General features: G+C 44.3%; 1 protein-coding gene across 1 annotated transcript in view; it reads right to left on the bottom strand.

Annotated features, from left to right (window-relative positions):
• DNHD1 (dynein heavy chain domain 1) overlaps nucleotides 1-16,060 on the bottom strand; it is a 68,888-nt gene extending 52,828 nt beyond the window's left edge. Inside the window, 7 exon segments of the mRNA XM_058545840.1 lie at nucleotides 3,800-3,956; nucleotides 5,572-5,682; nucleotides 5,763-5,966; nucleotides 10,977-11,150; nucleotides 14,342-15,179; nucleotides 15,430-15,502; nucleotides 15,974-16,060. Of these exon segments, the coding sequence (XP_058401823.1) occupies nucleotides 3,800-3,956; nucleotides 5,572-5,682; nucleotides 5,763-5,966; nucleotides 10,977-11,150; nucleotides 14,342-15,179; nucleotides 15,430-15,493 (1,548 nt within the window). The 5' untranslated portion in view covers nucleotides 15,494-15,502; nucleotides 15,974-16,060.
• Nucleotides 16,061-17,616: the final 1,556 nt, after the last annotated feature.

The raw sequence follows: 17,616 nt of genomic DNA, 5'->3' as shown, positions 1-17,616 counted from the left end.
TTCCACATGGAAGATACTGAAGAGAAGTGACCACTAAATACAACGCATGATTCTGGATTGGATCCTGAAGCAGGAAAAAAACACAGCAAGAAAGGACATTACTGGAATAATTGGCAAATTTTTAATAAGGACGGTGGGTTAGATAACAGAATTGTATCAAAGTGAAATTGCCTAATTTTTGATAACTGTACTATAGTTATGGAAGAAAATGTCCTAGTTCTTATGAAAAACACTCTGGCATATTTAGGGGTAAAGGGACTTGATGTCTGCAACTTACTCTCAAACAACTCAGGAAAATAATGTATATATACGTAGAGAAAGAAAGAGCACAGATGATAAAGTAAATGGGACAAAATAACAATCTGGGTAAAAGGTACATGAGAGTTTATTATACTATCCTTGCAACTCTCCTAATAAGTTTGAAATTATATCAAAATAAAAAGTTACACAAGAAAGAAGCAGGAAGGAAGAAAGAAAGAAAGAAAGAAAGAAAGAAAGAAAGAAAGAAAGAAAGAAAGAAAGAAAGAAAAAGTGTTTATCCCAGAAATGCAAAGGTGGTCTAATACTGACAATTCACCATATTAATAGACGAAAGGAGAAAAATCCCATGATCATCCAAATAGAAGCAGAAAAAAAAAATCACTGGACAAAATTCAACTCCCATTCATGATAAAACCTCTTAGCAAACTAGGAATTGATGCGAACTTCTTTAAAAATTGATAAAGGGTATCTACCAAACACTCACATTCAACATCATTATTTATTTAACGTTTCGAATCTATTTTACTTATTAGTAATGCTACAGTTTAATGGGCAGCAGCATGCTTTTATTTAGCACAGATTACAAGCTTGATTCTGTAACAATTCAGTTACCAGCTGGGATGATTACTAATCTTCCCCTTCTCCACCCCCCGCCCCTTGGGGTGACTGCCAACAGGAACAGGTTCCATTCCAGTCTACGTAGCAGCACAGAAAGTGGTTCCACGTGTTGCATTTGCTTGTCTTTTCACTCTTTTTATCATGCTTTTTAAAAAAATTTTAATATAGACAAATTTATTTATTTTCTTGTGGTTTACAATTTTTATATTTGTTTAAGAAAACCTGAGATAATAAAAATATTATCTTATATTGTCCTCTGAAAGCTTTCTGGATTTTCCTTTCACACTTATGTCTTTTTATCCACCATAAATTAATTTTTGTGTATGGTGTAGCAACTATTAGAAAACAATAATGTTTTAAAATACCATTTACAATAGCAACAACAAAAAAATCAAATATCTAGTAATAAACTTAACGAAATACATTCAAGACCTCTACTGGAAACCAATAAAATCTTGTTAAAAGAAATTAAAGAAATCAAAATAAATAGAGATCCATGTTCACGGATTAGGAGACGAGAAATTGTTAAGATATCAATTCTCCCTGAAATTGATCTATAGATTCAAAGCAAGCCAATAAAAATATCCTTTAAATTATTTTGTGGAAATTAATAAGCTGATTATAAACTTTATACGGAAATTCAAAGAACCTAGAATAGTCAGGGAAATCCTGAAAAACAAAAAGTTGTAGGACTTACAATACAAGATATCAAGACTTATCATAAAGCTACAATAATTAAGACAGTTGTGACACTGACAAAAAGATAGACACATAGACTAATGGAACAAAAGAAAGTCCAGAAACAGACCCACACATATACAATCACTTGATTTAAGAAAAAGACACCACTGTAATTAAGTGGGGAAAGGACATTCTTTTCAATAAATGGGAAAAATAAAACTTGACTCTTACCTCACACCATACATAAAAATTAATTTGAAATGAACCATAGAACCATTTCTAAATGTGAAAGAAAAGGCAATAAAATTTCTAGAAGAAAACATAGGAGAATATCTACGTGACTTTGGGGTAAGCAAAGATTTCTTAAACCAGGACTCAGAAGGCACTAACCAAAAGAGACTGATACAATGAACTTCAAGAAAATTAGGAACTTCTGTTAATCAAAAGCCACCATTCAAACAGTAAAAAGGTAAGTCACAGACTGGGAAAATATCTACAATACATATATATATTTGATATGTATTATACATAAAGAATATATAAAGAAATCCTACAAATTAATAGGAAAGAAATAGGCAACCAATAAAAAATAAGCAAGAGAGTTAGACTCTTCACAGAAGAGGGTAACAAAATGGCCAATAAACATATGACAAGATGCTCAATATCACTCATGATCATAGAAACACAAATTAAAACCACAATAAGATATCACTGTAAACCCACCAGTTTGGCTAAAATTAAAAACTCTGACAATACCAAGTGTCAGTGAGAAGGCAGGACGACTGGAAGTCTCCTACGCAGTTGGTGGGAACATAAACTGGTACAACCACTCTAGAAAACTGTTTGGCACTGCAAAACATACATATTCCCTATTCCAGCAATTCCACTCCTGGCATAAATACCCCAAACAAATGAGTGCTTACGTCCACCAAAAGACACATATGAGAATGTTCATGGCAGCATTATTCATAATAGTGAAAAACTGGAACCAACTCAAATGTCCATCAATAGGAGAATTAACAAATAAATTGTGGTACATTCATACAGGGAAATACTACATAGCATGCAGAAGAGTGAACCACTACTACCTAGAATATTATGCACAAATCTCAAAAACATAATGTTGAGTGAAAAAAAAAGCCAGACAAAAAAGAGCACATGCTGTCTGATTCCTTTTACATGAAATTTAAAATCAGACAAAATTAATCTATGGTGACAGAGGTCAGAGTAGTGGTTGCCTTTGTGGGGTATTGATGAGAGAGGAATCAGGGAGCTTGCTGAGGTGCTGGAAATGCTCTACATCTTGATCTGGGAGGTGGTTACATGGAAGTATATATATGCAAATATTTCAACAAACTGTACACTTAAAATTTGTTTACTGCATGTAAATGATACCTTAATAAAAAGAATAACTACTGACTATAAAAAAAATTATAACTATTTTGGTGACATTAAAACAAAGGTGGGATTTATGAACTGGGAGGTAGAGAAAGGCTGTGGAGCAGCTCACCACCCCCTTCTGCCCCATTCAGCTTAGTGCAATGGCAGGTCCAGCTGCTGTTGTCTGGAGGCTCAAGGCCATTTCCCTGTATGAGTGTACCAAGGGCCTTCACATCATTTTTCATTTTCAAAAATCTGGGTGGGTCGCCTCTCTCAGAACTGGACTATGCGCAGATGGTGATTAGCCAGAGAACTGTGTGAATATCCAGCCCCACCTGACAGACAACAAACCATGATGATAGGTCATGGGCAAGAGGCAAGTACACAGCAGGGCCTTCCAGAGCGCTAGGCAGGGGGCATGTACCACAGATGCAAAGTAGGCATAATTAGGAAGGACTCCATCACTGGATGCTTCTACCAGCCACAGTGGCCTGCCAAAGGTTCAAGATAGGTTCAAAGACTAGCCCAGCAGCATGAAAGATCAGGATTCCAACTCTCAAACTCCCTAATGCCTCTGGCACAAACAACTGAAAAAATAGACATCGTTATGTTCCTTCTCCTCCCTGCTCAAGGCCAGGACCAACCCTCAGGGAAAGGTTGAGTCCAAGTCTCTGCCCATCTGTTATTGATCTACCCACCCCAGAGCAGAGGCCACTGTTGCTGGGCAGGACAATGGCTGAGACAACTGCAGAGTCCAGGCCACCCAGGGGATCCCAGGAGAAGCTTAAGCCAAGAAGAGGCTGGAAGTCTGGTGAACTCAGCCTGGAGAAAAGGTTCACAATAAACTGGAGCCTCTTACCAGTTGAAGGATGGATGTGCAGAGGTGCAGGCAGCGCCGGAGCAGCCGCAGAGCCTTGTGGTTCTCCTTGGCTAGAGCCCGCTGCAGGTCCAGCAGCGTGTAGCACCGATCTGGCTCCTGGGGGAGCCAGGACACAGAGTGCAGCTCCTGCAGAAGCCTGGAATCAAGGGCTAAGCTGGTCAGAGCTGGAATCTCAGTCCTCTTTCCTTGGACACCTTTGACCTCTTCCTAGCCCAGCTCACCCCAAAATAAGCAAAAGTTTAGAATGGTAATAATATTCCCAGTGACTGACAGTGACAGCTTCCTCCTGAGAGTTCTTTGTAAGAATTCAAGCCCAGGAAGTTGCTGGCTGAGGAATTCTTTGGGCAAGCCCTGGAGTATGTGCAAGTGTTTACACAAGTGACCTTTCTGCCAGGAGAGAGGGTCAAATAGATCCCAAGGTCTGACTTAGAAGGAGAGACTACAGAGGTTTCTTCTTTGGAGCAGGGCTAGCAGAGGGCCCTAAAAATTTAGATGAACAGGTGAGTTTTAGGATCAAAGGTGATGAACCTTCAACTTCCCTATGGGCTGACCATCCCTGAGGAAACCCACTTCTGTTACCCACTCCCCCACCACCCGCCCTGAGAACTCTGCATCTCTAAACATCCTTGAAAAAGATGAAAGACTCCCTTTAAGCAGAGGATGATCATAATGGGCGTCATTTATTCAGTACCTATTAAGAGGCCTTGAACATGGTATTTCATATTCACAGTCTCATTTAACTCTCACTACAGCTGTGTAGCAGAAATCTTTATCCCAAGTTTTCAGATCAAGAAACAGAGGCTCAAAGAGTAAATTCTTTGCTAGCATTCAGGATTTAAATTCAGATCTGTCCAGCCTCCAAGCTCTTATGCTTTTAATTACACCATGATGATTAGGTTAGACTGGAAGTTGCCTAGAGCAGAGGTTGCAAACTGGTAGCCCATGGGCAAACTCAGAACAAAAACGTTTTCACGTGTACCACTAAGAGTTAGCCAGCACAGTGTTTTAATAAAAACTTGAGCTAACCAGATAAAATGAAGAAATTTTACAACAAAATTTTGATTTCTAGGAAATCCTGAAAAACAAAGTGGCTGACATGCTGGACCCATACTCCCAATGGCAACAGTCAATTGGAACTGAGTAGTGACTGTCCTCTTCAGATGCAATCTCCAGACTGCAGTCCCCACACTCCCTCATGTCTTGCACTTAACTCACTGCATTTCTTCCATAGCTCCTGTTGGGCCCCATAGGTGTTTTGAGTTCACAACTCCTATCACAAAAGATAACTGGAGTGGCTGAGGATTACAGAGAAACCAAGAAAGCACTGAAAATAGGAATAAATAAGCTTTTCCAAAAAAAGAATCCAAGTAATACCATGGAAAGGGCAGAGAGTTTGGATTCAAACACCTAAATTAGAGCCCCAGATTTGATACTTAATAATTGTGTGATCTGGGGCAAGTTGATGGAGGAATATGTAATTACATGGAGATATGTTCAGAATATATTATTCAGAGAAAAAACTAGTTACTTAACAGTATGCAAAGTATGATCACATTTATACATGTGATAGAAAAAAGATCACAAAGATATGCAACAAAATGTTCATAGTGGTTATTTATGGGTGGTGGGATTAAAGATTTTTTACCTTTGTGCTTTTTTGTATTTTCCAAATTTTCTACAAGGAACATGTTATTACCTTCTGTAAAAATGATTTTTAAAAATCCATTGAGGTTGTGTTTTGAAGACCTCACCTGCTAATATGGAGCAGCCCAGCTCCAAAGTGGGGCACAGCACAGAGCAGATTCTTCCCTAGGAAAGTCTGGCACCGTTGTAGCCCCTGCAATTTCATACTCTTCTTCCAACTGCAGATCAGAGGGCAGGGACAACGTGCTATCACTCTCTGCAACACCTCCCCCCCAGTCCCATACCCATCATCACCTACCAGGCCAAGGCCTTGCGTAAGAGGCAATACTTGAAGAATGGAATGAACTGGAGCTGTTGCCAGAGGACAGAGTGGCGGTGCCAGGTACCCAGTGTCATTGTCTCACTGCCCTCCACAGGATGTACATGCAGGATGCCAAAGGGAGAGAAGATGTAGTGCTCAGGATTCACCTCGTTTGGTGGCACCACCATCAGGCTGTAGGGCCTTTGAAAAAGAGCTCTGATCAGTAGGAGCCCTAGGCATTTGTGCAGACTTCAGGAAGGGACAAAAGAAGGACAGGGAGTTGAAAACAAGGAGGCAGGAAGGAAGGCAGAAGAAAGGGGGAAGAGGGGAAAAAGAGACGAACGATCTTCAAACTAGAAAGATGGAACAAATATTATTAAGAAGAAATGGAGGCTGGCCCCGTGGCTTAGTGGTTAAGTGCGTGCACTTAACCCAGGCATGCACCGACGCACCGCTTCACCGGCCATGCTGAGGCTGCGTCCCACATACAGCAACTAGAAGGATGTGCAGCTATGACATACTACTATCTACTGGGGCTTTGTGGGGGGGGGGGGGAGGAGAAGAAATGGAAGCCAAAGATAGATGAGAAGAAAGAAAAAGGCACTTAGCCAGTTCCAAGAAGTTTCTATCTCCAAACCCAGATACCTTACATCCCATCAAATCTAAGAGACCATCAGTTGTAAGCTGTAGCACATTTTTAATGAAACACTAAAATAAAAAATGCTGCCAATATGATACTCTACAAGTTTGTAAGATGCATCACAATTTCAGAGATGTTGAAATGTGAAAAAAATGTGTATCTTAGAAATGATAAAATACGTATATCCCTAAGTACTGAAATACCATGCAGAGATAATCAGGGAATGCTGTTTGGAGTAACTGAGAATGGGGAAAAGGAGGGGGCAACTAGAAGGCTAGACACAGGCCAATAAAGAGGAAACCTGCAACCTTGTGAGCCAGACTCGTGCCTCCAGAGCCACCTTAAAATCCTACTAAGTTCTCTTACTTCAGCAAGGTGCACCTACAACCCACATTACGTACAATTTATACGGGGCTATACAGTAGTTGTATCTAGTTGCAGTAGACTAGTTAGCATAATGCTATGGGCACATTTAATAAAGCATTTATTCATTTTCATTTTGCAGTTTTCTTTTCATAACTTGGAGCCAGTAATATTTTTAAGCATTAAATATATTTTAAAGCCCTTTAAAATCTGTATGTCCTAGGTCCTATGCCTATAATACCCAAGAGAGAAAATAGCCCTCCTCTACCTCTTACCTCTCTCACTCTCTAGAATACATTATCAAGCAAATGACTTGAGTATTTGGACAGATATCAGAATAAACTCACTAAGTCAAGTCATATATAAACTTTAGTTCATTTCTGATAAAGTGACTAGATCTTCTCAAGTACTATTTTCCCCAAATTACAGATGAGAAAACTGAAACAAAGAGAAGTTATAACTTTGACCAAGGCAGTTAAGGGAAGAATACAGGATTTAAAACCAAATCTACCTGACTCAATCCCCCTCTCTTAACCACTGGGCCATTTAGCTTCCCAGTGGATAGCCTCCTATCCTAACTGGTCCCTGGATCTCCCAAGGGGACACTCCTTTCCCCATGACTTTCTTGATGGAAGCTACTCTTTCTGCACAGGGCCAGGAGTTAGGGAGTACTCTCCTCACTCCCCACTGCTCCTCTGGGGGATATTTACTCATTCTACAAATGTTTATGATGCCAAGCACTATGTCAGGCACTGAGGATACAGCAGTGAACAAGAAAAATCCAGTGCCTGACTTCATGAAGCTTAGTTAAACCATCACCAAGTTCCCTTTCTATCCAGGTGCTGTGATCGGAGATGATAAAGATAAAGATAACTACTACAGAGTCCTTACCCTCAAAGGACGCAGATCAGTTGGAGGATTAAGTGATGTTAGAGAGTAACTGGGGTAAGCCAAGATCTTCCTGAGTCCCAGACCCATGTATTCACTGCTTCCAAAACACCTCACACTCTATGTCTTGCATCTACCTGAGACACAGCAAGTTCTATACTGAACTTATCATTTACTCCCTCCAAATCTGCTCCAATTTTGGGTATTTCATTCATCCATTCAACAAATGTCACTGAGTTTCTACTCTACGCTAAACTCTTCTAAGCCCTTAGGATACATTGCTAAATATAACAAACCCAACTCCCCACCCTGATAGAGCTCTCATTCTACTGGAGAAGAAAGAAGATAAATACAATAAATGGCGGGGTTGGGGGGTGAGGAAAAGGAGATTGGCAGTGCCAGAAGAGGAGGGAGAGCAATTTTAGATAGGGTGGGGAGGGTGGGGAGGGTGACAGTCGAGCAAAGACTCTAAGGAAGTGAAGGAATAAATTCCTTCCTAAATATGAATCAAAATCTAGGACAAATACAAGAAAAATTTGATAAATTCAAACACATTGAAAAAAACCCTGTTAAATGGCAAATAAACAAACAAAATGAAACAATAAATGCCAGGCTTCTACGTTTGTTGATGGTACACTAGAAATTTGGACCAACACTCCCACTTGAGAACACCTAGAAAAACTAGGCAAAATATCTGGATAAAATATGAAAATTATCTGTGTGAATGTATCAGAGAACCCACAAATCAAATCCCCTGGGCTTGGTGTTGGGACCCTGGTTACAATATCGGTTGAACCAGAAAACACTTCCCTCCTTGGCATGGGCCCTGAACCGCAACTTCTGTTCTTCAGCTTTCTGAGTCTGTCGAAAGCTCAGCTCCTCTTCTCAGTCTTTCGGAGCATATAGTAAAACTGACACACAACTGCCTCTGCTGGAATCGACAGGCACCTCTGTTTGGGGAAAAGCAGCACTAAATGCTAAACTCACTTCCTTGGGTTCCTTCTTTGGCAGATGTTGGCCCTGTAATTATTCATTTCTGTTTTAGTTCTCTTGCTCATGGTTTTTTGTCTTTCTATGTGCCTAATTATCTTTGATTGTGCTGCTTCTCTGATTATGACTGAGCTGATAGTTTAAAGCCCGAAGCTTGTAATTTTCTTTCTGTAAGCTCTCCACCCTGGTCAACAGGCATCCCATCCCACATTGCTACCATTACTATCATCACCGCCAGACGGTCAAGTGGAGCAGCCACTAGGTGTCAGTAGGTAGTCATCGTATTCAACCACAAGTGATAATTAATTGTGATACCACTACCTGTCATGGATTACTGGACCTATTTCCCTTTAGCAAGGAGCTCAGTATCGTTCAAGGCCAAGGACATTACCAAACCAATATCAGAATCCCATATTTGAGGATCGTTTCCTGGGACCACTCATGATACTAAGTTCTGCACCAGTCTGGGTCCAGTCAGGAAAACAGAAACCACACTAGGCATTTCAACAAAGTGAATTTAATAGAGAGACTGTGTTTTTAAAAAGGTGTCAGAGGGGACTTGCCCTGTAGCGTAGCGGTTAAGTGTGTGAGCTCCACTGCTGGCGGCCCAGGGTTCGGAACCCGGGCGCGCACTGATGCACTGCTTGTCAGGCCATGCTGTGGCAGCATCCCACATAAAGTGGAGGAAGATGGGCACGGATGTTAGCCCAGGGCCAGTCTTCCTCAGCAAAAAGAGGAGGACTGGCATGGATATTAGCTCAGAGCTGATCTTCTTCACAAAAAAAAAAAAAAAGGTGTCAGAGGACTGAAAAAGGAAAAAGGGAACACTAAGGCAGCACAGAGATAATATATGCAGGAAATGGATGCAGCTCCTGAACTAGAGGAACAAAGGCAAGAGGTTTGGGTTCTTAGAAGCTATGAGCTTGAAGAGGGGCTTGTAGAGTTGGGACTTGGATTTCTAAGGAGATGATGCCTGGCTGCTATTAGTGCCTAAGGAGTTTGGAGGAGTGGCCTTGAGAGTTGAGACTCAGAACTCTGACGGGAAGGGGCCACTCAGCTGGTGTCAGTACCTCTCAGGATTATGAAGAGGCTGATTCAGAAAGTGCCTGCTGCTGCCAGGGTGAAGGACCATTTCTGGGGCAATGCCAACAGGAAGAGCAAGCAAAGGAAGAAGAAAGTCTCTTCTCCCCTGATCCTGCTCTCCAGTCTCTTTCTAGCACCCCTATTAATCAAACCTAACAGGAGGCCAGCTGAAAAAGGAAAAATGAAGTTTGCAGAGTCTTAGCCCCAGTGTCACAAAGCAGAGAGAGAGAGTAGAATTACAGCCAAGAGACGATTGTTTAATAACTGGCACAATGCTCTCAGTGAACGTTTATTAAACGAATTGATCAGCAAATGAATGGAAGATGCAGATCATTAGTGCTACCTAAGTTCAGAAGAAAGAGATCAGTGTACGCAGGAAATAAGGCTCTCTGGGAGAATTTATCAGATGTGGCTTAAGAGCATGGACTTTTGAGTTAAGACAGTCCTAGGTTTAAGTCCTGTTTCCACCACTTACTATGTGGCTTTGGACAAGTTACTTAGCCTCTCTATGCATCAGTCTATTCGTCTCATATATGGAAATAATAACAGCACCTACCTGGTAGGTGAGGATTAGATAACACATGTCATGTGTTTATTAGCACAATGCCTGGTATATAGAAAAGCTTGATTAACAGTAATTATTATTATTATCTCTAGGAAGAGATAGGACCTGAATGGGGCTTTTAAAAATAGGTAAGATTTAGATCTAATGGAAGAAAGTGCATGAATGCCTCTTGAGTCATGTGGAAGGAGGAGACTTGTTTTTATAGCCCCAGAGATAAAACTAGGACCAGGAGGTAAAAGTTAAACATAGCAGATTTTGGTTTAGTCTAAGAACAGCATGCCTTGGGGAACACAAAGCTTCCCTGACTGTAAAGATTTAAACAAACACCTGGTTGTTGCACTGGTGTTGGAAGACACCACCACTAAATTCCCTTCTGAGGCGATGACCAAGTGTTTCTATCATTCTAGGACAGAATAAAGAAGATAGAGCAAAAAGTAGAAAAGGATGACTAAGACAAAAGGCTGTGAGAGCAAAGGGAAGCAAAGAAGAGGTGGAGAGCGGAGAGGAGGAGGCTGAGGAGAAGGGAAGAGGGAGGGAAACTGGGAGACAGAAGAGAAATGAGAGGGGAGAGGACAAAGGACGAGAGAGGAGTGAGTATGGAGAGGAGGAGGAGGGGAAGATAGCAGGGGAGGAAACCAGGGAGTGTGGGAGTAGGAGAAGAGGTCTGGATATGGGCTCTTACCTAAAGTACCGGCTGGGAGCCACATTGAGATAGAGGAAGTGGATCTTCTTCAGGTATCTCTCTGTCTTCAAAATGGTCATCACCTGGCTACCCCGCAGGGAAATCTGAGGTAAGAAGCCAGTGCTTCTCCTTTGGAAGGCCTTCTCCCCAGGAACTTCAGAGTCAAGCTGAGACCTGTATGATAACAAATTAAGAGAGAAGAGGCAGAGCAAAGAGGTCAGGTTGCCCCTGGTGGCCAGTGAGAGGAGGAGATAGATCAGGTGCCTGAGAGGACCTGATATGGCGTTGTCAGAGCCTGTCTACTGCCTATACACTGAGGCGGCCACAGACTGAGCAAATGCAGTCCACGATGTAACACAGTCAGGCAGCTATACTCACACAGGCCTGTGCACGAACCACTCCCCCTTTCTGATAAATGAGTAATCATTCTGGATTGATTATGATTACTATGAAGTCAGTATTATACAATACTGAGCAAAAGTAACAGGAATACTTTGTTTTCTCAACTCATCACCTCACAAGCCCATAGTCCTGGATTTCCCCTCTCTGACAGCCTTCCTAACCTTCTAGATCTCCTATCTTTGCTCCCATTATACCTGCTTTCCAACCCCACATGATCTCCATGCCTGTGACTCTTTCTTGCTCTTCCCCCATCATCACCCAACCCCAGCTTCACTTCCTTTCCTTTCCAGCCAGAATCCAATGGTGCATCCTTCAACCGCTCAAGCCTGCCTCAATCTTCTTACTCTTCTACCACATCAGTCAACAAAATTGATATGAAAATTAATTATTCAAGAAACCAAAAGTTAATTACCTGGACTAATAATTTTGGTTGGGGTGACCTCAGAGCACACCACACAAAACAACTCTGAATAATCAAACTTAGACTCAACCAAAGTATACTAGTGTCATTAATTGTCCCAAACCTAGATCAACAAAACAAGATAGTCCAGAGATAACAGTGCAATCCTATGTAAAGTTTATATCAACAATAGGGTTTATGATCTTGATGTCGGATCAGAACATCTTAAAGGTGTAACTGCTATTAAAAGTTCATTTTCTCAACAATTAAAGTCCTACCTGATCTAGGCATATTCAGAGGATCACAGAACTAGGAATATGGGCTTATCTATAGATTCCTGTTGTCCAGTCTCAATTGTGGGCTCACTCTGCCATGTCTTAGTATGAGTCCTCAGGCTCCTCAGCTGCTATTCCAGGCCTCCAGCTACCCTCATGCCCATCCCTGCCAAGCCCCCAGTCCCTCCCCTTCTCTGCCTTCTTCCCTGCCTAAAGAAAACTGAGGTTCTCAGCCAGGAACTCCCTCAAGTTCACCTGCCCTCCCACACATTTATCTGCACACACTCCCATCCTAATCTTGTCTTCCAATCTGAGGGGAAGTAGTGTCCTTTCTTGTCTGCAAGGCTAATTCTTCCATTTGTGTTCTGGATCCCTTATTCCCTCTTCATGATGTATTTTCAATCTCTCCTTCTTCTTCCCCTTAGCCCATATTTATTCATTTACACTCTACAAATATTTATTGAGCACCCACTTCTCAAGCACTGTCTTAAGGGCTATGAACATCTCTTCATCTTTCTTTCTTTTTTAAAAAAGAGTCCTACTGAGACACCACTATTCTTTCACTCTGCTGTCCTATTATCTTTCTCTCCCTTTCAAGCCAATCTTCATGAAAGAATAGTAAAATGCAATATCCCCCTCTTCATCTCCCCTTCATTCCTGAACACACTACCATCTGGCTTCCTCCTCACATAACTCCATGGAAACTGCTCTTGCCAATCTTCTCTTTTGTTGCTAAATCCAACAAACATTTTTCAGATTTTTCTTACTTGACTCAGTAGGATTTAACACTACTGACTGTTCCCTCCTCCTTGAAACTCTCCTCTTATTTCACCTCCTAACCTGCAAGATATTTTGTTAACTCTAATCTAAAACCAAACTCTTCTGATGTGCTTTCCCCCAACTGCATACACACACAAACACACACCCCCCCCCCCCAGGGGAGCAGCCAGGGGAAAGGCACTGTTCTTCGATTTTGTAGCACTTATCACAATTTGTAATTATATTCTACTTGTATCCATTTATTTAACATCTATCTCGCTAACTAAACTGTAAAACGCCAAGGGAAGGGATTCGGTCTGTCTTGTTCACTTCTGTATCCTCAGCATCTAGCAGTTCCTGATATTTATTATATTAGGTATCCAGTAATACTTGTTGAATGAATGAATGCCTGGGAGGCAAGTCCTGGAGAACTTCATGCAAATTAAGCCACATTAGCTAGGCCTCAGAGATTTACCGCCAGGTCCAGAGAGAGGGCAGAGAACTTGACCCCTTCCCAACATCGCAGCCCATTTTCACTTCAATTAAGTTCCCCTAGGAAACGAAACTTATAGTCAGGGCACACGGCAGGTCTGTGAAAAATGAAGAGTCTGTGGGGTTATTAAAGGCATAAATTGTTGATACTGGCCACCTTCCATCAGGGCCCCAGGAGCCTGCCTATCTGTCCACCATTAGGGCTCTAAGGCTTCAGGAAAAACTTGACCCAGCCATAAACTTAGGGCAAAAACTGAGGAAGCCAAGCTTGATTAAAGGTAAAATCACCTTCTTCCCAGCCAGTGAATGTGTCACAAACAAGCTGCAAAGCACTTAGAAAATCAGGCCAGAAGACGGGGAGAAATTCCAAGACTAGAGTTAGAGAACCCTCAGAAGAGGGTTCTGCAGGCATCCTGAAATCCTGAACAGAGCAATGAGAACCAGACTGGGGAAAAAAATCATCACTCAAGGGGCCAGGATACCCACACTGGCAGGGCAGGAAGAAGACACTGGAAAGGTCAGAATGAAAGTCCCTCCGGCAGTGCTGCCAACTCTGATCTGCTTTGGAGCTGGTTTCGCCCACATAGACATGAGTGGGAAGACCCCTTGGACCAGTGCGCACCGAGGAGCATCTAGAGGGAAGGACCCAGCATCCAGCACCCAGCACTAGGGAGGCCCACAGGCAAGGCTCAGGGATTACGAATGAGTGAGAAAAAGAAGTCAAGAGGCTTCCAGCACCATAGGAGAAAGAAGTCTGGGAACTCAAGCTGTTTTCTGAAGCTTTGGCTTCCTCATGGCTGACTTTTGATTTTCATGAATTTCTGCATTTCCCTATGGGGATTAACACTAGGACCACAGGGTTTATTTCGTAGAAAAAAAGGAAGCGAGCAGCAGCCTCCCACCAGCTTGGCTTGGGGTCAGGCTAATTCCTAAAGTCAATAGGGAGCTGGCTCTAGACATCCAAGTGACCCTAGGGGTAGCATAAACGGCTTCTTTCTCTCCTCTGCTCAAAGCCCCAGACTTGGTCCCCCACTTACTTAGTCTCTCTTCTTCCAACAGGCTCCTCCTCTGCATTGTCAGTGTCACTGCTTTCATACTGTACAAGGATGTCCGTCGCCAGTGCCAAGGGCAGGAGACTAAGGCCATCCTGCCACCGGATCTCTTCTAGGGCCACCTCAGCACCAACAATACCCAGGCTGTGCTGTAGCTCAGGCAATGTAAGTGGTCGCCGCCATGTGGCCAACTCCTCCTTTACTTGCTGCCCACCCCACCGAGCCTGCACAAAAGGGCAGGCAGGACGTGGGGGCCCATGATGGAACCTCTCCTTCTGGGGACAGCAGTCAACATGGGAGGCACTCTCTAACAAAGAGACATCTGGGGGAAAAGCCTGGTCTATGGCATCTAGCAGGTCCAGCTGGAGCTGGGATTGGACCCTAGGTGCCCAGCGGTACAGCTGCTCCAGGAAGGGCAGCAAATCAAGGTGACCAACAAGTAGTGCACGATATGGAGGCAGCAGACCCAGCACTGCATGCAGGTAGTGCCAAGCTGCAGGGCTGCCGTCCTGCAGCACAGCTGAGAACAGAGATTGGAGCTCAGCTACCAGGGGCTCCAGCACTGTGGGCTGCCCTGACTGAGTCACTGCCTTCAGGGACCGCCTCTGTTTCCTCTGACAGCCCCAGGGCTGCTCTTCTTTGTCTAGGACACATACAGAGTGCTGCCGAGATCCAAGGGCTTCAGATGATGTCCCTTCAGGAGACAAGCCTACCCTTGTCCCAGAGACCAAGAGGAGCTGGGCATTCAACTGCTGTCGAACTGACCTTGCCCACTGCTCAGGCTCCGACTGCCAGTTCCAGGTTCCTGGCTGCTGGGCCTCACCTGGTTGCCCCAGCCCAGGAGAGAGGCAAGAGAAGGGGCCTCAGGCTCTGGGCAGGGGATGGTCATGGTCAAAGGTTAGGGGAAATGCACGTAGCTGCAGGGCGAAGCCAGACCAGCAGAGGGCCTTTCCTGAGACCCTCCCCCTCCCTACAGCTTCCCCAAAGACTCTAGCGAAGCAGGCCCAGGGCAGAGGTGGGGGCCCTCCCTGCACAAGAGTTCCTTCCCATCGCCCAGGACATTGTCACCTCACCTGGCCTAAGGGGTACAGGAGGCAAAGGAAGGGAAGAGGGATAGAGCTGCTGATGAGGTTTCATCGGGAGTGCCTGTAGGGGAAACAGATGAACTTAGACTTGGGTCCTAGGCACAGGCTCACTCTACTCACAGCCACCTACACACGGAGAGACTGGCACACACACGTGTGATCACTCTAGAGGCAAAGTGACACACAGCGAAAGGCTCACAGAACCTCGGTAGCAGCAAGGAACCGTCACTGGGAGTGGAGCCTGGTGATTGCCTGAAGGGGAGGAATAGGTCACTCAGAGGCAGCGAAGCCCCCATCCCACCCGCCCAGCCCATGGGCTGAAAGCAGAAGAACGGGCACAGAGAACTAGTTGGTCGGGATGGCGGGGGGAGCGAGCGGAGAGGAAAAAGTGGCAAAAGACCTGGGCCGGGAGGAAGAGGGAGAGGGGGAGGAGGCGGGCTGTGTGGGAGTGTGGGAACAAGAGACCCTCCTGGGGACAGTGGCGAGAGTGTTTCCAGGGGCGAAGAGAAACGGATCCGAGCCATGGACTCACCCGCAGCTCCAACCTCTCCCAGCGGTTAGAACGGTTACGGGATCCGGTGAAGCCCGAGCCTCCGCCCGGAGCCCCCGAGGAGCCGGCGAAGGGAGCGGCGGGGGTCGAATACCGGCCGGCGGGCGGGCCGAGGGGGCGGGGCCAGCGCCGGGAGGGCCGCGGCTCACGCCAATCCCGCCGGCTGCCCGCACGCCTCGGGAACAGGGGGTCTGCCTGGCCGGGTCTGAGGAAAAATGACATGGTCGATCTCCTGGGGGCGTCGTGGGCAGGTGTAATCCCTGCTTCTGTGTATCCATTCACTGACCGTCTAAGCTAGCGCCAGGCACCAATAAGCTATGTTTTTGGGAACCCCCCTACTCACACACAAATCCACCTACCCCATCTCACTCTCCTAAAAAACCCCGAATAAGGTAAAATCCTTGAACACAGGGATCTCAAAATGGGAGGTGGGGAGCCGAATGATTTAAAACAAAAGAAATTCAGCATGATAGAGTCGCACCGCTGCTCTGAAATCCAGATTCGTACATCCATCTGCCTACTTAATGTCTCCATTTGGATATCTGATAAGTACTCCAAACTGAAAAACTTAAAATGTCCAAAGGTAGACAGACTCCTGCCTCCTTCAAAAAGAAACCTGCTCCTTTCACTGTCTTCCCCTTCTTAGTGAATGACAAGTCCACTTTTCCAGTTGCTCATGTCAAATCCTTAGTCACCTTTGACTTCCCACCCTCCCCCCGGACCCCTACATCCCATGTCTACTCCTTCAGCAAATTGTTGGCTATAGCTTCAAAATATACCCAGAATCCAACTATTTCTCACCCACTAAGAGCTCAACCTTGGTCTAAGCCACTATCATTTCTCACCTGGATTATTCCATAGCCTTCCAATTGGTCTCCCTGCTTCCACCCTTGCCCCTAAAATCTGTTCTTTTCAGAGCAGCCAGTGACCCTTCTCAAATATAGGCATATCCTGTCACTCCTCTGCACAAAACCCACTAATGCCTTATCATCTCATTCCCTCAGGTGAAAGCCAAAGTCCTATGATGGCCTACCAGTTGCTATCTCATCAGTTGCCTGCTACTTCTGTAACCTACTCTCCTACTCTCTCTCCCTATTCACTCTACTCCTGCTGTGCTTGATCACACCAAGCATGCTCCCACCTCAGAGCCTATGTACATCTCTGTTTGTGCATCAGTTAGGAGACAGACAAGTTTTCTAGGGCTGTGTAACAAATTACCACAAACTAAGCAGCTTAAAAACAACACCCATTTAGTATCTCACAGTTCTGTACATCCAAGTCCAGCATGGCTTGGCTGGCTTCACTGCTTAAAGTATCATAAGTCCGAAATTGAGGTGTTGGCTGGGTTGAGTTCTTGTCTGGAGGCTCTGGGGGAAAATCCTCTTTCAAGCTCATTCTTGTTGTTGGCAGGATTCAGTTCCTTGTGGTTGTAGGACTGAGGTCACTGTTTCCTTCCCGGCCATCAGCTGGGGGCCACTCTTAGGTCCTAGAAGCTACCTGACTTCCTTGTCATATGGCCTCTCCATCTTCAAGCCAGCAACAGTGCCTCAAACCCAAGATTTTCATACTTCAAATCTTTCTGATGTCCTCTTCTACAATCAGCCAGAGAAAATTCCCCACTTTTA

The sequence above is a fragment of the Diceros bicornis genome, chromosome 7, assembly GCF_020826845.1.
Source record: "Diceros bicornis minor isolate mBicDic1 chromosome 7, mDicBic1.mat.cur, whole genome shotgun sequence".
Taxonomy (NCBI): domain Eukaryota; kingdom Metazoa; phylum Chordata; class Mammalia; order Perissodactyla; family Rhinocerotidae; genus Diceros; species Diceros bicornis.
This window is presented reverse-complemented; position numbering and strand designations above follow the sequence as displayed.